Source organism: Oryza glaberrima, chromosome 2 (genome assembly GCF_000147395.1).
Source record: "Oryza glaberrima chromosome 2, OglaRS2, whole genome shotgun sequence".
NCBI classification, from domain to species: Eukaryota; Viridiplantae; Streptophyta; class Magnoliopsida; order Poales; family Poaceae; genus Oryza; species Oryza glaberrima.
In genome coordinates, this window is record NC_068327.1 from 13,610,752 (window position 1) to 13,634,705 (window position 23,954).

General features: G+C 42.2%; 1 protein-coding gene and 1 non-coding gene across 2 annotated transcripts; both read left to right on the top strand.

Annotated features, from left to right (window-relative positions):
- The first annotated feature begins 1,921 nt into the window (after positions 1–1,921).
- Positions 1,922–2,028, top strand: LOC127764882 (small nucleolar RNA R71). Its single transcript, XR_008016020.1, has one exon. It is a non-coding gene; the product is annotated as a small nucleolar RNA R71 (small nucleolar RNA).
- Positions 2,029–18,691: 16,663 nt separating this feature from the next.
- On the top strand, positions 18,692–21,799 carry LOC127763503 (WEB family protein At5g16730, chloroplastic-like). The gene is made up of 3 exons (XM_052288229.1): positions 18,692–19,012; positions 19,139–19,346; positions 19,472–21,799. The coding sequence occupies exons 1-3, from the start codon at positions 18,990–18,992 to the stop codon at positions 21,407–21,409; spliced, it is 2,169 nt and encodes a 722-aa protein (XP_052144189.1). The 5' UTR covers positions 18,692–18,989; the 3' UTR covers positions 21,410–21,799.
- Positions 21,800–23,954: the final 2,155 nt, after the last annotated feature.

Sequence of the window (23,954 nt, forward strand, 5' to 3'; positions counted from 1 at the left end):
GACGAGAGGCGAAGGCGAGGGTGGCGACGGGTAGCGGAGACACCGGGGATCCTTTTATAGGGGCAAGAACACGGCGGCGAAGGCCCACGGCGGCCGGCGACGAGAAGGAAAGTCTAGGGTTCGGAGGAGAGAGACCGATCCGATTCGAGATCGAATCCTCCGCTTTCCAAACGATTTTAGCCGAAGTTCCAAAAGGGAAAAGGTAGAGGAGATCGAGAAGATCATTTCCCCTCTATTGATTTCACCGGAAACGGAAAGGATCGGCCGGATTTGGAAAGAGACGGCGGCGGCGTGGCGCTAGGGTTTCGGGCGGCGGCGGCGGCGCGAGGAAGACGACGAGTCTGACAGGCGGGCCCCACCTGTCAGCGGGCGGACGCGCGCGCGAGCGACGGCTGCGGCTGCGGACTGGGCCGACTTGGGCCGAGGAGGAGAGAGAGAAGGTTTTGGGCCGACTTTCGGCCCAAAGCCAAAAGAGACTTTTAAAAACCTTTTTCCATTTAAATTATTCATGAAATGCAATTCCATTTATTAAAAATACTTCCTTAGCTCAAATAAATCCCAGAAAAATCTAGGAATTATAGAATTAAGCAAAGTATTTAATAAAATTTTATCTAGCCCCATTTTATATTGGAATTTATTATTTAAAATTAGATCTTCTCTTCTAGGCTTTTAAAATCAATTCTAATAATTCCAATTAAACAACAATTTATATATTTGAAATTTTTAGGGTGTGACACATAAGGCCTGGTCGAATTGTTGTGCCCCGATCGAGCAGGTGATCGTAGGACACCCCAGATCTTTCTTCTTTTCCGGGAGCTTATGGAGTATGACGTTGCTGCATTGTTCCGTCAGCTTGACCACCTCCATTGTTGGGAGTAGTCTCTTGTTGTTGAGTATATCTTTGAGATAACGGGCATATGTTGGCACTTGCGTAGCGTCCAACAACGGCACGTTGATGTGGATCTTCTGGATCACTTCAACAAAACGAGCGAACTGCTCGTCCACTGACGGTTTCCTCATCCGTTGGGGAAACGACAGCAACCGTGTGTCACAGTATTCCTGCGGCACGGTCTTTTCTGGCTGAATCTCCTTGTCAGCCGACTCATTAGATGGCGCTTCTTTTGACATCCCATTAGTTCCTGCAGGGTTAGGATATGGCGGATCACGAGTGGACTTACCTCCCCTCGTCGTGATCACCTTGACATTTTCAATGGAGGAGTCGGGTTGCCCCGGAATCCTCCCAGTTTCATTTACAGGGACTAAAGATGCTAACTGAGCTAACTGGGTTTATGTCATTTTGTTAAAGCTCAGCTGATTTTGAAAGGCAGAAGCAAAGCCATCTAACTTGACATTAATGTTCTCTAGGACCTTATCATTGGCAGCAAGTTTTTTGCTTAATCCATCAGTGGTTTAAGCTTGCGCAAAAACGAGATCCTTCAGGGAGGGCTGGTTAGAGAAGTTACCGTTATTGTTACCTCCTTGATAATATGGGCGTGGTTGGTTCCACCCCTGACCTCCTTGTGGACGGTACCCGTTGTTGTTGCCCATGTACATCGCCTCCTCACGGGTTTCTGGGCAGTCATTCCCAGAATGACCCGTGCCGCCGCAGACCTCACACGTGACGTGTGAGTCCAAGGCCTTGACGGTGCCTTGTGGCCTTTTCTCATGGTCGTCCAAGCGTTTCATGAGGAGGTCCAGCTTGGCAGCAAGTAACTCTGTCTCCTTGACGGTGTGCATGCCTCGCTGACGGGTCTGGAGTCGTTCCTCGCTCCAACCCATATTGGAGACCATCTTCTATATCAGTTCAACGGCTCCTTGAACCGTTTTAGAAAAGAAGGCTCCTCCAGCCGCAGCGTCCAGGTGATCGCGGGACATTGGGGTGAGTCCGTTGTAAAAATTCTGCAGGATCAGCCAGTCGTCCATCCCATGATGAGGACAGGCGGCCACGTACTCCTGCAGTCGTTCCCATGCTTTGGGAATAGACTCGTCCCTTGTCTGCTGGAAACTAGAAATCCTTCCATGAAGGGCATTGGTTTTGCCCGTCGGGAAGAATTTCGAGAGGAATGCCGTAGAGCATTTGTCCCAGGTGTTGACAGCAGCATGGTTGGCATAAAATCACTACTTCGCTCTCCCGAGAAGGGAGAATGGAAATAGCCGTAGCCTGACGACGTCGGGACTGACACCCTTAATGGTGTACGTGCCACAGATCTCCAGGAACTATTGCAGATGAGCATTGGCATCCTCATTAGGCTTGCCACAGAACGGGCTAGCCTGTGCCATCGTGATGAGGCTGGACTTCAAGTGGAAATCCACGTCCCCTATGTTGACCTGCGGCCCAATGGCCACATTGTCAGCAGAGGGAGCAGCGAACTCGCGAAGAGTCTTGCTGGCCATAGTCTTGAAGGTTGGTGGCACTGGTAGGGCTGGTTTCTCTGTCGGTAGAGTTTTCTGCGAAGCAACGACTCGTGGCCTGACGCTCGGAAGAAAGCTTCTGGATTTTCTTTGAAGTTTTCCGGCAGGTTGAAACCAGTCATGCACTACCCTGTTTTCACAACAAAAAGTGAAAACAACCAAGGTTAGCCTGCAAAGGAAATGATTATACAGAGGTAAATATAAAGTATTAGTTCAAGTAATCTCTATTATGAATCTTCCCCGGCAACGGCGCCAGAAATGCTTGTTGGTATTTCTTAATGACATTACTGGAATTATAATTCCCAGCAATGGCGCAGAAATACTTCTAGTATTTATGGTTACAGAGTTCATCCGCAAGCGCATGGATATACCATTTTAGCATTTCACCCGAGAGTATTCCAAGGGTATCGTATCTATTTTATCCCGTGGGAAGATAATGTAGAGAGAGCTTGACTAATAGTTTATATATTACTTGTGATAATCATATTCTAAGCAGGGGTTAAGATAATCCAAGGTAGAGTGACACACAAGCATTACTACTCATCCTCATAATAAATTATCTAAGCTAGGTGGAAAGAAAAGAGAAAGAAAATATATTCCTATACTTCTAATATACATAGTATACATACATTCTAGTTAACTGATATACTAGCTAATACCCTCTATCCGATGCTCTCCTGGTACTTCGAGAAGCCACCCCTGACTGCTGAGTTCCTTACGATAGCTCGTCATGATCATACAACCGGGGCTAAATACGGAGGAATACCCTCCCCAGGAAATTAACTTAGGATTATATACCGGCACGGAGGAATACCCGTACTGAGCTATCACCATCAGCGGCCCACCTCTTATCCGCAATATATAACCCCAAATAATGATACCTTGTAATCTAGACACCACGTCTAAACTATCAGATACTACTTTAATATCATCATCATGACATAGAGTAATTGCATATGCAAACATTATACCCGCACCAAAGCATCTCCCAGATAAGCTAGACGTATATTTAGTATAACATGAACATAATATAAAGTAGGTACTCATATACTCGGAAAGTATTTCAATACCATAAATGTATATAGAAGAGTATTATAATAAAAGTACAAAGCTTACAAAAGAGGAAAGGAAAGCTGCTAGAGCCATACCCGAAGTCTTCCGAAGGCTTCCAGACTCCTGATTCTACTCTATTCCTATTCCACCAGCTAGATACTACTAAACTAAACTTGAGAGAAATGAGAGAGCTATTGCTTGAGGTGTGTGAGTGAAGTGAGGATGAGAGCTCCTTTTATAGCCTCCCAATGACGGTTGTGACGGTTGGAATGGTCGGTAAGACCCTCCAACCGCCACTGGGGAGCCATCTCAGCCGTCCAGGAGAACCCTGGATCAAACGGAGCTGCGGGAGGTTCGGCCGAACCACCAGGTTCGGCCGAACTTGGGGCCGGCCCAATCCAGCCCAATCTCGGCTAGCGGCCTTCTCCGTTGTTCTTCTCCGCAGACTTGTGAATTTTGGCCCAGTTTGTCGTGTCAATTCTGAGTTCTTGGCCCATTTATACATACGTATGGTTCTCGACATCGTCTGATTGATTTATCGTTTGAGTTGATGTCGATTCTCCTCCACTTTAGTGTCATTCCCTGCAAGAGGTTAGCATGCCTAATACTAGTGGAAGTTTATTATTCTAATACATTTATGCATTGCAAGCATCATTAGTTCTCCTCTATTTTGATAATATTAACGGTCAAAACTGATCGATAACGACCGTCAATAGCTACCAATGACGGTTGTGGTGGTTGGAATGGTCGTAAATACCCCGCAACCGTCATTGGAAGGGATCCTAGGCATCCACGTGCAAGGGGGGAGCCAACAGCCAACCCTAGTTAAGCCCAACCGGCCTAGTTTTTGGTCGGTGTGTTGCCTGTTGATCCCTCAGCCCAGTAGTGTGATGGTTGGGCCTATTTGATATTATTTCTCTTAGTAAACAAATTACTATTACATCGATGGTTCTCAACATTAAATATTTATCTTGCCACAAAATTTCACTTAGTAAATAAATTAATATTACACCGATGGTTCTCAACATAACATATTCATCTTGCCACAAAATTTCTCTTAGTAACCAAGTTACTATTACATGTTCTCAACATATTATCTCTTAGTAACTAAATTACTATTAGATTCATTGTTCTAAACATATTGATCTTGCCACGAAATTCCGTTCCCTAAACTAATTAATCCTACTGATCACAAACATATATTGATCTCGCCACAATTCCGTCATCACCGGCCACGCCAAGCACCAACCCGTGATGTGTTTGTGCTTCTAACGGTGGTTGCTATAACAATACTGCCATTTTTCATTTAAGCAGGTTGTCCATAGAAGTCAAATTTGAGAACTTCATCTCTTCCTTTTTGAATCTAATGCAAAATTCCATTGTTAACACTAAGATAACTGATAACCAGCAGCTACAATAGATAGATTAGAACATTTAAAACGTTATACTAATCCACCGATGCAAACTACTGTGACAAGTCGTACCTCTCATCGGAAGATCGAAGAAGATGCCCCAACTCGAAACAAGAACTCATTGAGAAAATTGAAAACAAAAAGTTTGGCGATGCGCTGAGAGTATATTGAACTGTTGTTGTTCTTCATACAAGACCCTGGGCATATATTTATACTCATAGTACAAAACTTGTTCATATTGGACACGATTCAAACTTCACAAAATAAACACACCAGCCCATTGTGGATGCTAATATAGATTTCTAAAACACAAAAAGGAAAGCTGACTCTTATCCTAATTAATAGATGCAATTGCTTCTTTAGACTCTATCCTTGTATGGCAATAATTCTGAATCCTCAATCCGAACTCATCATGAACTCGAAATCATATGTATCGACTAATCAAATCCAACTCTATATCGACTGATACAGACTCCAGCAGATGCATTGTTTCATTTTGGAAACCAAACTAACTCCTTCAAATCCGCTTCGGATCCATCCTTATGTCCACGTATCTTACCAAATTTTGTTGTTAACATCTATGCTTTGTGGATTCTGGCTAGAACAGTCACTGGTTGATGTGTACCTGTACAGGTAGATCACGCATGTGCATGTTGTTGATGTAGAATCGCGCCGCCACAACTTGAGCATGTTATGTGCAACCCGCGGAATCACCCGGAGACGTGCCGCTGTAGGGTGTGGGTAGAGGCTGCCGAACACACACCCAGGAGGGACCCCGTTAGGGTGAATGCGCTCTGGTTTGTGCTAGACTCGGTAGGCCAGCTAGGATGTCCTTTAACACCATTGAGACGAGAGGCAGCGAGCAATTAGGGGATTTGGGGAGAATTTACTTGGGATTGGAAGCAAGGAGGGAGATGTAGAATATAGAGGGTTTGGATAACTAAATTGATTTTAACGATTGAGTGGTTATTGTTTCAATCGAACTTGTCCCCCTTATATTTATATTAGGGGTGGACTTACTTCCCATGGTCTTTCCCACGTCCAATTAGGCTTAGAAATCAACTAGGACTCGAGAAATCCCGATTGTTGGCGGCTGTTAAATACACATTTTTATACCGCCAGCATTTGCATAAAACTCAGATAATAAAACATCCAATATAGTGGTAGGTGTTAATTCTAACATATTCCACGAGTGTTGGTGTTTAATTGATGCAGGTCCTAAACCACCGAAGTTGGGAGGAAAATCAGACTAAAGTGAAGAAGGAACATATCCATACAAGGGATGGGCTTTAGACTTCACTAAAATACCAGAGAATCAGCCCAAAACTCACAGTAATGGATAAGGCAGAACAGGAGGAGTCCACAGGCCAAAATTGAGGGCCAGATGGGCCAGCCCAGAACCCTGATCTCCACCGTTGATCCTGGGGTTTGGCAGGGATGCTCCTGATTTGATCCTAATGGTGGTTGGAGGGCACTTCGGACAATTCCCGTTCGACAACCGTCATTAACTGCCTATTTAAGGAGCTTCACTCATTCACTTCTTCACATACTTCCAAGCTTGAGCTGAATTATAAGAGGCTCTGTTGTACTATTTTGTATACTAGAATTAGGAAGAGAGTAGAGTAGAAGAAGTCGGAGGAATTTCGGAGATGTCGGTAATCCTCTCATGTTTATTTTATTCTGTTAATTACTCTGTTTTCAATAGAAATATCTTTCTAAGTAATTTAGATTTACTTGTGAGTGAGTACTTGTGAGAATTACCTCTTATAAGAATTATTGTTCACTATAATCGACTAAAATATAGTGATTGCTTTAGTGAGTTAGAAACACTAAAGTAGATATTAATTGCTCAGACGTGGTGTTTAGGTAATTTATATCCAGTAATTGTTGTGTATCCCACAGTACGTTTGAGGTGGGTGTAGAGGTGGTGACAGCCCTGAAGAGCACTTAAGTCCTCCCTGTCTGGGTACATAGTAGAGCGACATCTAGGAACAGCGGGTTGCCAGTGTCTGAATTATCGCGTTAGGATTAAAATTAAACTTTCCTTAGACAATGTTTCTCACTAGGAAATCCTCTCTATCCTTTGCGCATCTTAGCTTGGTGTCCTTGGGTGAACCTGATAAGGAAGTAATACCCATTGCCTGTGTAAATCGATACCTAAGAATAATCCCAGGTGAAGTGCTGCATCGGTATCTTCCGTGCGCTTGCAGATTCTATTTGTGACGTTAAGAAATACCAACACCGATCTAAAACAAGGAAACGCGAGAATACCTAAATTGAACTCGGACTCTGTGTTGAAGGTCTGACCACCCGGGCACCGGCGGTCTGATCACAACTCATTGTCCGGTCTGACCAGCCACACTACGGCGGTTAGACTGGCCTTCGCGGGAATGACTCGGTAGTTTCCAAATTTGGCTCAAACTAGCTATAACATGACCCGTGTCAAATTTGGTTACTGCCTATAGATCATGTGACAGATTTTTTAGCCTCCTATCATGCAGATTTCTTATCCTTTAAATCAACATCTAACGGATGACATTAATATACACAAACAAAATACAAAAAACAAACAAACGAGCCACGTGGACAATCTGAAGCTCATGGGGCTCGAATGGGCTCAAGTAGATTTCAAACTTACATCGTAAATACACTAAAATTACATATGTAATTTTCAGACTTACATCGTAAATACACTAAAATTACATATGTAATTAATATATAATTATAGTGTAAGTACGATGTAATTAGTACGCGTGGTATCATAAATAAATTAGCATTGAAAAACACGTACGGCTAGTTTAACAACAGGGAACAGTAACGTGGACCTAGTTAATTAGCAACGTGGACCTAGTTAATTAGCAGCTAGATGCTAGCACGGATCTCAAAAACCATATCCTACGGCAAAAATGCGAATGATGGAAGGCTCATAAATCAGTCAAACGATAGTTAGCAATTCCGTTCTAAATTTAGCTCAAACTAGCTATAACATGACCCGTGTCAAATTTGGTTATCAACACATGTATAGCTCGGATGGAGGTGGGTTGATCGATCTTATCAGGTGATTGAATCGTCATACATGCAAAACAAAGCAATCATGAAAATCAATCCGTCAGTAAGCTGAAAGATATAGATGCTTCATATATCAATGTATTGTGTGTGATTAAGTCATGCATGCCGGTTGAATTACACATGCACACGAGTTAAATCGTGGTTGCCGGCGGCTCCGCGTGCGATTAACGGTAATAGGTTGTGGACACAACCCGTAGACCTGCCTTGTTCCCATGATGAGCGTGTCCCACACCGGCGTGTGCATTGAGTGCATCAAGGAGCACGTCGGGCTGACGCACCGGGATGACGACCACTCATCTCGATCTCAGCTAGCATTTGAAAACAAGAAAGTAACAGGAGATCAATCTACCTTTAGATATCAATCTAATAGAAGTTAGATTGGAATGACAAACCCAGGTTAGAGATTTGAGCCATCAAACTCGTTGAGATTGATCTCAACGCTTCTCTAGAAGTTGATTCTATCGCAGTTCTCGACAACAAACTCGACACGACCGCTACCTGACGTGCCAAACTATCGATTTTGGAAATTGACAATGATAAGGGGGTAGAGCACGAGATCTAAAAGTGGATAGATACGAAAGACGAGAGTTTAGACAAGTTTAGGCTCTCTGAATAAGAGGTAATACATTACTTTTGTTTGGGGATTGTATTGGTCCGATGATCTGACTGTGGCTTATGTTGCTATACCCTTTGAGGTCTCCCTACTCACCTTATATAGGTTAGGGGCAGGGATACAAATTAAAGAGAAAAACCTAGCCGGACACGATACAGTTTGCTAATCTATTACATGGTAGTACTCAATCGGGACTCTAGGTCCTACAATAGAACACAAGGCAACATTGTGACCGAGCCATACTTTATCTCTATCTCTACTATTATAAAAATTGAAGATTTTTTTGCTAGAATTTTATATTTATGTCAAATCCTTTCCTTTTTTCTTACGCCAGAGTGTCCCTCTTATCTAAGATGCGCGCAAATTAATTAGGCCCGTAGCATTTCACGCGCCCCTTGCCACACACGGCAATCGGGCCCGTGCCTGAGAATGTTTCCATAGGCGCCTTTGCACGGCAATGCCCTCGCGCGCATGATTTGCCTTTGCCGTATGTCCGATTGGGACTGCGTCGCCCTCACCCGTGATTTAAAATTTTTTTCTTTTTTGTGAAAACTATGGTACGTCGCCCGTATCTGATTCCGTTACGTGTAACATTCATTGCGAAGTCACGACTCGTGAGCGAACTGCAAAAGAAAGTCCGTGTCGTAGAGTCCATGTGGATATCACATACGGCGTTGCCCAGATTATCCAATTCCATTCATATTACACGACACGGTTCCTGGGACATGTTAGCATGATTTCAAGTCACTCTCCACACATGCTCGTACGTACTACCAGAGATACCGTTACAATAATCCAGAATCAGTTTTACTTTTGAAAAGAACACGCCAACCGAAATAGAGGATGATCGAAGTTGCTGATTCCGTCCGTCATCAATTCCTGCCCGACTTGAGATAAAGCTGGGCAATAAATCGAGCTCGTGTTTGAAGGCCTCATTGTTTGGCTTATGCTTATTCCTATAAGCCAAGTTTTAAATTTTAGAACGTAATTTTAAATTTGACTTTTTGGTTTTTTTATCGTACTTTATTTTACAGTATTTGCTTTTGAGTCGCTAAGAACTTGTGTGTGAGAGATTTGCACACAAATAGTCTTTTATTTTGTTGTAAGTGATTCCGATAAGCACATGAATAAATGAAACAATGGACTGTGATTATTTATCCGCCGACACATATACAAATTAAATTGGCTCAACCCGTTGCAATGCACGGGCATCTTTTCTAGTTATATAATACATGAATCCAGCCCACCTCCTATCTATAGTCAGATATGTAGTCGGATATGCAGACCGTATGGGTACCTGGTACCCATATTCTCCACGGAAGATGACAATGGTGGCAATTTCATCTCTTGTGCTTGGACTGCGATAAAAAGAATAGTTCACTGTTCTTTCTCGAGAAAATCCATGAAATGCCATCGACAAGTGTCCTAATCGAAGAAATGCCATCGATGAACGCAACTTCTAGAAAATGCCATCGTACGAATTAACTTCTCCCAAAAATACCACTACCGTTTGGTTTCTGTTAATTCCACTCCGTTACACCTATTTATTTTTTTTTAGAAAAGCCCAAAGTGCCCTCAGTACATACTATACTTACTCTATCCTTTATTTCTTTTTACCTAGTAAAGACAAATTCGACAAAATGGAAACAACACCTAACCCTAGCCCCGATCTAGGAGGAAGCTAATTAGATCCCGGCGGCACTGCGGCGCTCCCGACCAATGATGGCAGCGGTGGGGTGAATCCTCACGGTGACGGCGGTGTGGGTCTCCCAGCCAGGGCTACGTTGGGCGGCGGCGTGGGGGGGGGGGGCGAGGCTGCGATGCTGCGCTCCTAGGCGGCGGCATGGGGGTGCAAGGAGGTGCTAGGGTGGCCCCAGACAACGGTGCATGGGCCCAAGGAGGAGGTAGGACGACTCCAGCCGGCGGTGGAAGTGAGGCTGGAGGCGGTGGCGCCTCACTCCCAGGTAGTGATACGGGGGACGCAGGCGACAGCACTGTGGTCCCTGAAGGTGGTCGTCTGCGATATATTATCCAGAAGTGAGGAAATCCAAGTTTCTATTGTCATTGACTAAAATTGGTATAGGTCCATTTACCCACTGAAATGTGTTGATTTGTAATGATTCAATTATGAATATATGATTATTGATGTTTGTAATGATTTTATCTTGATGTGAAGTCCTTTTTTTTTCAAGGTTCACTTTTTTAGAGTTCTGCTTGTGCTGTTCTGAGCATAGTGGTGTTCATGTGAGTTCATGCCTAGGTATTTTGGTCTAGAACTCGAAAATGAGTTCCTATATAATTGTGCTACTATTACATGTGTGTGAAAATTGAAAATATCATAATGTCTCATTTTTAGTTTTAGTAAGAATATTACCTGGTGCAAATATTACAAGAGAAAATCCACTCTTTACCAAAGTATCAGACAATAGTTTTGCAGATACATTATCTAGCATTCACAAGGGGCAAATGGTCTTTGCACCATGTCCAACGGAGTATAGCTAAGGGAGTAGTGATGGTGATGGCATTTTTGGGAGAGGTTGATTCGTACGATGGCATTTTCCGGAAGTTGTATTTATCGATGGCATTTCTTAGATATAGACGGTTCTGTTTTGTTCTAAGCGAGCTGTGCTGTGTTGAGTCTCCAGCGTGTAGTTGTATCAGAACCCGGTATGGCTTCAGTAAAGCTGGGTCGTGTATGCCTTTTGTCAAAAAAAAAGAAGAAAAGAAAAGATGAGTTGAATTGAAAAGTATCATTTAATAGCTCAAAAAGTTTGCATTTAACTTTAAAGTATCGAGCTGATTCCTCCAAAACACACCAAAAATATGGATAATTATAACTGGTTGGCTTTTTGCATATACCTAGCGGCCTTCAATCTTCTTTTTGCAGCAAAGACAAAGCTATTCTTTTTCTCTTTGTTTTTTCCTTTTATTCTCTTTCTTGCTCACTTTTGCTCATGCTCACGTGCCCCTCAGTACTAACTTCCCTCCGTCCTCTCGCAAATTAAGCACTTTCCTCTTTCCTTTGCATCCTGGTAATCTTTCCTTACTGTTATTGAAAGAAGACAAGTTTTAGCGCAAATGAACTGATGGGTTCCTCCTTTTCATCTCGTTTGCAACTTCCTCAGATTCCTAAATTGCTTGATCTCGCTTGATCTCAGCCCTCTGCCTCCTTGTGCACTGGCATTTACTCTATCTAGCGTTCCTTTTTATTCCTTTTCCAGCCCCTTGCAAGGATCTTTCCTGCTTCCTTTACTGAACTGCTTATAAGCATGCACATCGCACTGTCGTTCTGTCATATCCATTCCCTCCCGTGGACATCTCCGACGAGCCTAGGCTGCTGCTGCTGCTAGTATGCACAACTCTTTCTCCTATTGTTTTGTTTTGATTGTTCACATCACCCTCAAGTCTGAGAGCTAGCTGACCAATCTCTAGTTCTGTTCAATGCTCAGGGGTTCATCAGGAAAACATGGGTTTGCAGAGGAAAATCAAAATTCTAGCCAAGAGAACCATCCAGGAGGCGCAAGCTGTAACCCTACATCCCGCGAAGACGAAGCGGCCCCGTTCAGAGGAGGAAGAAGAAGCAGCAGCTTCGACGCCAACAGCTCTCTGTGGAGGAGGAGGAGGACTTGAAGGTGCTCTGCACTGCCCACCGGCGCCGAAGAAGCCGAGGCTTGTGATGGGTTGCAGCCTGAAAGGGTTCAAGGTTCTGAGCGTCGTGGATTTGCGTTTCTTCCTGCGTTGAAGCGGCAGCTAGCATTGTTTTTGTACAGGCAAGAGTTAGCATGGTGCCTGCTTATGAATGTTTGTGAACGTTGACATGGAACAAACAGATTTGTTTTTTAGTTTTTTTGTCTTTTCTTAACGGAAGCTAATTTCACTTTTTCCCCATCTCCATAGCTCAATTGGCAAGTTGACAGTAGCCAGTAGTTCTTAGGGTTCCGCAAAAAATTTGTTCGCCCAACTGTTTGGACATGATGAAAAATCGCCGATATTCACGAAATTCAGACCATGCCAAATAATTTTTCTACACTGGCGAGTAAGTACTTGTTTAGCTCAGCCTAAAAAGGAAAAAGTCTATGTACCACATATACTTGATAAAAGTTTATCTAGCATCGTAAAAAATTAGGCTGTGTTAGGGAGGTGAAGTTTGGAACTCACCTCCTACGCACGCAAAACGGAACAACGCATTTTCTTATGATTAATTAATTGTTTAATAACTTTTTTAAAAAATAGATTAATATGATTTTTTTAACGTCACATTCCTATAGAAAATTTTTTAAAAAAAACGTACCATTTAGCAGTTTAAAAAGCGGGCGCAGAAAAAACACTACTAACTAATGTAGCATGTTTGCATATCGTCAATCATATAGTATAGTGGCTTTTGGATAGTAGTTTTAGGTATTTGGAACCTTAAATCAGCAGTTTTAAATAACTAATGTAGCATGTTTACATATCGTCAAATCACATGGGACCAATTTATACTCCATAGTATTGTCATACTAGAATTATATCGGCATTCTTTTGTAAGCAATTAAGAGCAAAAAGTTGGGGAAACAGAAGATTTAGCTGATGATTTTAACACGTATGTCCAAATTCCAATGCATATGTCACCTAGTTAAACTAATCCAACATATATGTAAATTAGATAAAAATCATTTTGTAAAAACTACACTAGGGTGCAATATAAACGATATTATATAGTAGTTCGGAGGGCTGGATATCTCATTTCAAAGTTCAAGCTGTTAGATAGACTTTCAATAAAAAAATTATATGTAGGGATAAAAATGGATTGAATCTATTATGAAACAAGATATATGATCTCATCCATATATATGGATGGATCGGCAACCAACTCCGGGGCACGGTGGTGCCCCACGTCTTCAGGCCCTCACGCACTCCTGGTAACATGCCTCTCTCCCCCATATATATTGTAAACCCCGTGATCAATGAGGCTCAATCTCTCTTACTCTTTGGAACGTTGAGTTTGAGAGGAGAGAAGAGAAGATTGAGAAGATACGTAAAACGAGGTGAGCCATTAGCGCATGATTAATTAAGTATAAATTATTTTAAAAATTAAAAATGTATCAATATAATTTTTTAAAACAACTTTCATATAGAAATTTTTTTTAAAAAAAAAACACACCGTTTAGTAATTTAAAAAACGTGCGCGCGGAAAACGAAACTAACTTTTACACAATGTGCTGCTGCCGAACGGTAAGGAGATATCCTGAGGTCGAGAGTTCGAGCTTCTCTCGCCCCCAAGTTAATTTTCCAGAAAAGGGAAAAACCTGATATTTTTGTAAAAGAACAGAGGAAAGAACCTCTCTACCCGAGAAATCCAACGCTGTCTTGTCACTTTTCAAATTTGATCTCTCTTCAAGCACACGCACTTTCATTTGTAGGACATTTGGCGAGACTCCCACATCAACAAAGAATCGGTTATGCCTGGTGGCTGAACCATACTGTAACCATTGCGATACCAGCAGCCCAGTTCTCAGCGTGCCTTGTAGTCCATACAAGCATAATGATCACACTGACTGAACAGTATCCACTGGGCAGAAAATTACGGCCCGGGTTAGAGCCCACCCTAAACTTTTGAACACCAGCATAAAGTATTAAATAGAGGATAAAACAATAATTAATTACACAGATTGTGACTAATATGTGAGATGAATCTTTTAAGTCTAATTGCTCCATGATTTGACAATATGGTGCTACAGTAAACATTTGCTAATGACGGATTAATTAGGCTTAATAAATTCGACTCGTGATTTACTGACGGATTATGTAATTAGTTTTTTTATTAGTGCCAGAACACCCCATGCAACACCCTATATAATACGCGATGTGATACGCCAAAACTTTACACCCCTGGATGTAAACACCCCCAAGATCTAAACACCCCCTACATTGTTTGTGTGTTCAGTTGTTTCCATGTGAAAGCAGGGAAAATAAATTCTCGTTCACCTTTCCTGCCAAGTTGCCAACACTACTTAAAAAAAACCCTCATACATACCAGCTCATAGGTGTTGGTTTTAAAAAAAACCAACACCTATTGACCGTTCTCACCTTCATGGGAAGAAAAAAAAATACAAAACCAACACCTTTCAACAACTATAATAATATATTATAGGTATCGGTTCTTAGAGAACCGACGCCTCAAAAAACCTGAAACGAGCCACTACTTAACCCCACCAAGTCCTCGCGCATCTGCTCCATCCTTATCCTCTCTCTCTCTCTCTCGTCCTCTCCTCCCTTTGCGCAACATCCATCTCCACCGCCCATCACTGCATCTAGCGTCGCCGCCCGTCGTGCCACTGGATCTAACGGCGGCAACCTCGGTGCGGAGAGGAACCCTGGTGGAGACCTTGGCGCAGAGAGGGACCCCAACGATGACCTCCACATCGCTCCTCCGACGGTGACACAAATTGGCAACGACAGTGGGACCGGGGAGAGTGAGTTCATCTTGCTTGTGTAGTTCATGATGTTGTGTTGTTGTTGATCTATGATCTGTGATATGTGAAAGATGGGGTGAGGATTTTTGTTGTTGATCTGTGATGGATGGGAATAAGAATTGTTTGTTGATTTGTGATTTGTGAAGGATGGGATTAGGGGTTGCTTGAAGGGGCGGCTCCAAAGCATCGCCTCATCAAGCCGCGCCGATGTTTGGAGCCAGCTTCTCCTTTTTTCTTTGAAATGGGGAGAGCACAAAGGTGCCAGTTCTACAACGACACCAATGAAATGGGGAGAGCACAAAGGTGCCAGTTCTACAACGGCACCAATGACTTAGCGTCATTGGTGTCGGTTGCGAAACCGGCATGTATGCCAAGTTTGCAACCAGGTGTTCTACAGTAGTGCAACCAAGATCGAGTTCATGTGCTAGCAAAAAGTAACGATACTTTGAAACGGAGGATTGAGAAAACACGAAAATAGAAAAAAAATGAGGAGTAGAATGCCACACTTTTTAGATTCCTATAGTGTTTCGAAACACTGAAAGGTTTAAAATTGTTGTTTGAATGCTCACATGACAAACACAATAATTCTATACACATGAAAAAGAAACACCAGAGGTAAGACCTCATGCGTAATTTCCTCAAAAATGTTCTAGAATGATCCATTCCATAGGATTTTTCAAGGAATAGGTAGAAAATAATCATTTTGTTTCGAAAGGATCCATTCTCATATGAAATTTTCTGGAATTCCTATGATATGAAATTCTCTGGAATTCCTATGATTTTGCTCTGTTTCGGAGGGGCCTAAATATCTAGCCAATGGTGATTTTGGTTGCACATTAGATAAGGATTTACTCCCTCCGAACTGATAATACTTGTCATTTTAGAGAAGGGTTAGGTCAAACTTTAGAATCATTGATTATGAATTATTTTTAAAATATTTATCTTTCAAATATGGTGACTATATGTACAGATTAGTTTTAAAAAGTACTTTCATAAAATCATATATTTGTTAAAAATTTTATACATATTATAATAAAAAATAATGATCAAAGTTATTTTTTGAAGACCGTGCCCTTATCCAAACGATAAGTATTATCAATCCGGAGGAAATAGTTATTTTGATGTGGATTAGTTAATCATTCGTGGTGCGTGAATCATGTTTGATCTGTTTTTTTATTTATGTAGGGCCCTCCATGGTAACTACTACTCCATCGTGTTTATATTACTAGTGTCATGCACCTGTTTTATAGGGTTCTGTCTTTTATATCTTGTGTTTTGGTGGGTTGTTTTTTTTGGATGGGCTGGTTTTTTCGGGTAGTTTTTTTATGTGGGGACTACAATAGTGGGGACGAGGACAATGCCTCTTCTTTCGAAGGTAAAAGAATAATCGAATATTGAGCAATTATATTCAGTTAGTAGAGATAAGTCATTTAGGGTTTATCCTAATACAAACTTTTTAAATTTAATCATGTTTATTTGTAGAAAAGTTAGTAGCATTTACAACACAAAAGAAATATACTAAGGAAATATATTTACGATGAATTTAATAATATTAACTTGGTATTATCGATGTTACTATATTTTTATATAAAGTTAGTTAAAAATGAAAAGTTTAACTTAGAGATAACCTAAAACTTCTTAGGCTGAGTTTGTTTGGGTGATACGGAGTGAGAATGCACATCGTTTTTCGCGCGCACACTTCCCAAACTATTAAACGGTGTGTTTTTTGCAAAAATTTTCTATATGAAAGTTACTTTAAAAAATCATATTAATCCATTTTTAAAATTTAAAATAGTTAATACTCAATTAATCATGAGTTAATGGCTCACCTCGTTTTACGTATCTTTCCAATCTCCTCATTCCCCTTCTTCTCAAACACACCCTTATAGTATCAAAAGGAGACAATACTAGGCAGTGTCTTTTTGGGGATATTCTACACCCCAATTTTTGTAGTGCATTCTAGCTTTTTATCTCTGTTGCATCAATAGGACTTTGCACAGACACTCATATATCATCTTCTAGCTACCGTCCTATTGATAAAAGTCAGGATAGGATGAACTCGTTATCTTGGCGTTATCATTTGGCCACCATTTGTGCGAGTATGATAATGAATAAGTACCTGTGTTTGATGGTATATGTTCACGAGTGGCTAAACGAAAGGCATCTATTTTGCTCCCTTTATTTAACCTAAAATATTCCTTAAAAAATTATGTGGTTATATGTTTGAATGGAATATCTCTTAATATGCCTTAACATACCCATGTAAGCAACACGTTTCCGCCACTAATTAAACCCTATGTAAGTACCATTACTAGCTTGTTTAAACAAATATTAATTTACTTGTACGCTTGCATATACGTGCATTTGATAGTGGTGTAGAGCTCCTAGGCTCCTAGCACTGTACTATCGAGTTGATTTTCCTCGTCGGCGTATTCCATAAGGCACATTGTCGGTGTATGTAACTGTGCGTGGAATACCTTTTAGGATGACAAGGGTACACTTTTTACATTGCCCTGATCGTTTTGACGAATTGGCCAGCATGAATGTCCTGTTGTGTGTTGATGCTTCACTGCACAACAACTGCCCCACATGCTTGACGCCCGGATGGCCGTATTCAGAAGCAAAAATAAATTAAATTAAATTGTCTCGAGGTGTGCTCCTCTGTGTCCAGTTCTTTTTCGTGCCCTCTCTGATGTAATGTACCAATTAGTACCTAGTTAATCATGAATACGTGCCAGCTCGACCAACAAAGCTAGCTCCTGTGAGGCAAAAAGTGAACTATACGTTGGCATATATCATGGCTGCCCAAAGAGCACAGTACTATATGTCATGTGTACGCCATAGTTTGCTAATGCCACATATTTGATGCCAATACTCCATCCAGCTTGCTGTCCATCACGGTGCATGTACACGGTTGTGGCTTATTTCGTTTGCTCATCAACATGGTTTAATTTGCAGTTTTGCACAAAGTAGCAAATATTATGTTTTTTTCCTTGTATTTCTTATAAAACCTAAAAAAAATTTCAGAGCTTTTTATTTTTTTAATTTTATTAATAGATCTTCCACGCCACCGTAGCTAGCATGGCCAACCAACGCTGCTAGGCCAGTTCGGTTTTTAAAAATAATTTTTGGAAAGATTTATTAATAAAATTAGAAAATAAAAAGAAAATAAAAAAATTATAAAACCTCCTGCCTTTTCCCCACACATATGTCACACTGGAAACCAGACAGCAGTGAGAGAGGGGGGGAGTGGAAGAGAAGCAAGCGCGAGACAGGGCGGACAGGAGGCGTGGCTTTTTTGTGCGGTCCGTCACACACACAAACACACGCGCTGTCGCTTTTCTCGGAGAGGCAGGATTTGCAAGGGTGGTTAGGGCAAGTACTATAAGGTTTTAAGCACAAACTCTAAAGTGCTATATATGTTTAAATAATAATGTGGAGGAGAGAAGAAGAGAGAGGGGAGGAGCCACCCCTCATGCAAGGGACAACCTCCACACAAACTTTAAGAAACAAGAGAAAATAAGAGGACTGATTGGTGGCAAGTGTATTGAGACTAGTGTATTAAATGCAATGCATTTACATAAGTTAATTTTAATGTTTTGGATGAATGATGTGAATAAAATTAGAGGTGACCACCACATCTATTATAAAACTTCCCTTTGAGGAGGAGGCGGCAACAGCTGCAAACCCAAGTAAAGCTAGCCAGCCTACCCATGCCACACCAGTACACCACAGAATGTGATGGTGATTGTGATCTTTCACAGTAAAAAAGAAAAAAAAGGAAGATCTGTTCTTGAAGCCAAACAGCCATTGCTGGTTTTGCTGGTGTTGGCGATGAGATTCTATTATTCCCCTTGCCCCTAGTGGGCGATCAACACCGACACCCACTGCACTGCCCCTCCCCTCCATTCTTTTCTTTTCTTCAACCCACCGCGCGCTCCAATTCGGAAGCTCGGGGAGCAGCAGGCAGAAGCAATGGCGGGCTCGTCCAGGCTCAAGTAAGTGTGCCAATCCGGCATCAATCTCTCATCTTCTTTACCCGCAATTGTTTGGCTGCCTTTTTGGTTCCATTTGACTTGGTTCTTGGTCTGAGCAAAATAAGATTTGTTGGACACATGCTGCAGTTCTAGCACGGCCGACGCTGCCAAAAGCAGCAAGAGCACGCCACATGTGGCCGCCACCGCTAGGCCGGTGGCCTGTGGCATCCCACGTCATGCGGCGGCGCGTGCCGAGAGGTCCCCGGCGTTGGTGGAGAAGACGCCGTCGCCGTCGTCAGCCGACCACCGCTCGCCCAAGATCTCCTCCCGGATCAGTACACTGCCTTCTGCCGAGGTACGGTCCATTGATCATCTTTACTGCTTGCTTAGATTCTTGAGAGATGTTTGTTTGGTTGTAAATTTTTTTTGAGCGACTCCTGTCCTGCGCCCACTGGAATTGAATTGAATTGCTGGCTGCAGAAGCACAGGACTGCCGTGAAGAAGCAGTCCATGGAACAGCTCGCGGCGATCCAGGAGGATCTCAGGAGGGCAAAGGAACAGCTGGCAAAGAAGGAGACGGAGCATCGTAAGGTCGCCGACGACGCCAGGAGGACGGCCGATGAGGCCAATGCCAAGCTCCGGTACGCCCTCGCCGAGCTCAAGAAGGCGGAGGAAGCCTCCGAGACCGAGATGTTCCGAGCCATCGAGCTGGAGCAGACTACCATCGAGTCCACGCAGAGGAAGGATGAGCTCCAGCGGAGGCTGGAGGCCACGCGGCGCAAGCAGGAGGCCGACGCCGCGGCGCTGCGGTCCATGGTAGCGCAGCTGGAGGAGGCGAGGCTGGAACTGGCTGACGCTATTGACGCCAAGAACCTGGCGCTCAGCCACGCCGATGACGCCGTCAGAGCCGGCGAGGCGAACGCCGCCCAGGTGGAGCTCCTCAACGCGGAAATCAACCGACTCAAGGATTCGTTTAATTCTGAGCTAGAGAGCAAGGTAAAAGAATCCGCTGAGAAAACCAGGAAGCTGGAGGCCGAGACGTCGGTACTAAGGATCAAGCTCAAGAAAGCCAAGGTTGCCGAAGAGAAGGTGGCTGAATTGGAAGGTGCCGTTGAAGGTCTCAGAGCTGATGTTGCCAATGCCATCAAGGCCAGGAGAGAAGCAGATGGATTGGTTGGTGAATGGAAGAAGAAGGCTCAACTTTTGGAGATCAAACTGGAGCTAGCCAACCAGTCCAGCATCCTCAAGGCTGAATCCATGAGTTCGGTGATGAAGGAATTGGATGCGGCGAATGCTTTGTTGCAGGTAAAAGAGTCTCAAATTGCTCTTCTTCACGACAAGATAGAGTCCTTGGAACATGAAGTGGTGAGGCAGAATGAAGATATCAATGCATCAGGTCAGCGCGTCGATGCCGCGCAGAGAGGAGCATTAGCCTTAAGGACAGAGATCCAGGAGCTTAGGTCAAGGCTTGGCGCGATGGAACAAGAGAAGAGGGGTACTATCAAGGATGGAAGCTTTACAAGCTCCCAAATTGAGGCCATATGTGAAGAGAAGGATAAGCTAGCTAAGGAACTAGAATCTAGCAAATATGAATGCGAGAAAGTTAGAAAAGCAATGGAGGATATGGCCTCTGCATTGCAAGAGATGTCTGCTGAGGCAAGAGAGTCACAGGAGAATTACCTGCACAAAGAAAAAGAGATCGAGCACACCAGGGCAAAATTACAAGAGCTCAACATCAGCCTCAACAACACCAGGGATAACTATGAGGTAATGCTTGATGAAGCAAACTACGAGAGGATCTGCTTGAAGAATAAGGTGGAACAGCTGGAAGCAGAAGCCAAGACCACATCTGAGGAGTGGCGATCCAAAGAGCTTAGCTTTGTTAGCTCTATCAAAAAATCAGAAGAAGAGATCATGTCAATGAGAACTCGGTTGGGTAAAGCACTAGAGACGGCAAGAGACATGGAGAACAGAAATGCTCAACTAGAGGAGAAGGTAAGAGAGCTGGAAGCTCTGATGGACAAGGATAATAATTACAGAGGAGGCAAAGACACAAAAGCGTCCAAAGAGAATGATGGCCTGCATCTGCATGTCAAAGAATCATCTGGTTCAGAGAAAATCAAGGACTTGTATTCTCTGATAGGAAATGACGAGGGAAACACGGAGAAAGATGGGCCAGTTTTGCTAGTTTCCAAGATGTGGGAGAACAGCTACAACTTATCTAAGGAGAGGGACAACGGTGAACCGGAAGTTGATCTGTTGGACACAGACAGAGACATTGCTGCTGATGGCAATGGCAGTAGGTTGTCCACAGAGAAGACCAACAGTAACACCAAATTGGTAGTCAAGCAGAACCAGCAAAAGAAGGCTTTGATGAAGAAATTCGGTGGCTTACTGAAAAAGAAAAGCCAACATTAGGTAATCCTTATCAAATAAAAGGAAAAAATTGCTTGATCTATAACACATATGACTGTTTTATCTCGTTTATATATTATTACGTCCTGCTGACGTGGCAGTGGAGATGATAACTGTAAGCTTAAGAGGGAAGAGAAAACTGAAGGGTGGTATATTTCCTTTCCCTTTTTCGGGTTAATTTCTTACGTTGTGTATTTGTGAGAAGTATTTATGCTCTAGTTTTGTTTTCTGACTGGTTCTCTAGTTTTTGTATCTATATGTATGCTGCGGTTATATGAATGTAAAGGAATATGAGGTTGCACTTGGGTTGTTCTCCAATACATTTCACAACCTATGTATATGCATCATGCGTGCCTAGAACACCAACCAAGCAAGGGGTATCAACTATTGGTGTGTACTTTCTACTCCCTCTATATCACAAAATAGAAGTATTCCTTGTATCCAGTGACAATTTTATTAATGGAAAAAATATTATTGGTGGTGAGTGGTAAGTAATATTGAATTTAATTTGCCGATAAGGGTAGATAGGATTGTAGGAATTTATCGAACTATTCTTGAGAAAGTTTAAATCCTAGAGATCAACTAATTTTAGAATGGAGGGAGCATATCGTATATAGTTCTAACAGATTGCGCATCAACTGACAGCGTATCAGCTGAAAATAGAGTCGGAGTTTGATTGAGCCGATATGGAAAGCAGCCGATACAGTTAGACTTGGGTTTGGTTTGGGCCACGAGATAACCAATATTGCGATATAGAGATGGAACTCATTTAAGGCAAATGTATCTATTAATTAGGATATTAATGACAGTTTGAATTAGAGATATGGTAAGAGTCCATCGTATGGACTTATTTGTTGTTTTTATCTGTGGGAAAGTTTGAGTCAAGCCCATAATGGACAAGTTTTGTACTTGGGGTATGAATATAAACTCTAGATCATTGTAATAAGGGACGAGAATCCAATCAATACAACTTTCGGCGCATCGCCACTTTTTTTTTTACTTTTTCGATGAGTTCTGGCTTCGAGTCGGATATTGGCTGCGTTATCTCGACAAGAGGTAACTTGTCTTGATGGCTTGCACTATCAGGGCTATTATGTCGATTTTAGCCTTTTTATCGTGGTCATCATTTATCATATATCTTAGTTAATCTAGTTTAGTATTTCAATTTAGTCATATCGGACGATTCTCACTTTAGGGTTTATGCTGGTATCAGCTAAATTGCTTTACTGTATTAGATTAGCTAACGTATTTACCATCCTAACAAGTGGTTAATTTCTTGATTGTTTAGACTTTAGGTTTCTTAACATACTTTGAGTTGCAACAACCCTAGTCTTGTCTCGAACCCTATAAACTAGCCTGGAATTAATCATAACTAAGGATAGCATCAGAGTTTCAGCTGATCTTACCTAATATACATAATAATGCATATTTCATAATCTGTTTTATCTATATTTGCCACTTATATAGATAGATCACACTATATAAATATATCAAGTTTGATTGATCTCAACTAATCTATTATATCTGGTGATAGATTATTATTTGATACATTTATCTAGATTAACCTATTTATATAAGTTTGTATTGGATTATTATATATTCTCACTCTAAATATTGGATCATCGGCTATTTCTATAATGCTATCTAAAAGTGATTGATAAAAACAAAAGAGATAGTATTACAGCCGATAGGACATATTCAGACTTTTTGCTTTACGTATCCATCTCAAAACCGCAACCGATTTGGTTTAACTTATCGGCTAGGTCTTGATGATACGTTATCGGCTCTATTGGCCGATCGGGTATCGTTCATCTAATTACGTTTATTGTCTTTCTTGATACTTGAGGCAAGCCTTGAACCAGCATAGGAGTGAAAGAAATCTCCCAGACCGTTGTGTTTCTCATCAACACTCTTTTAGCGCGCCCGGTGGGACCACTTCACCATTCATCATGCCGCCATCTCTCATTGAAATCACCGACGACAACATCATCCCCGTCACTATTGAGCACTTGTCTGATGAAAAGAAAGCAGAGAGAAGCTTGTTCAACATATGCAGCGGATGTATCTCGGTTCTTATAGTATGACTCGGCAAGGGAATCTGATTCAGAAGAATAAAGTCAAGTTCCCAAAGCTTGTTGAAGAAAAGATAGATAAGAAGTCTGAAGGTGATGGAGATAAAGAAGAATACAAGCCAACTCTGCAAGATCACATTGACTCAGCTGTGCATCATGCATTTGATTAATTAATCTGGTGTGCTAGTCGATACATTGACGGGTATGATCAGATCAGTGGTAGATTCGACCATTGCTGAGGAGAAAGCTAAGGGCCCAGTATAATTTCCAAAGGAAAGCGTACGAATTACCCCCCTAAACTATTGCGGTCGTCCGAATTACCCCCCTAAACCACAAAACTGGACATTCTTCACCCCTAACTATGCAAACCGGATGAATTACCCCCCTCGATCCAATCCATGGTGGTTTTGATCTACGTGGCGTACGCATGGCAGTCCAGTCAGCAATTTATTTATTTAAAAAATGTGGGACCCACC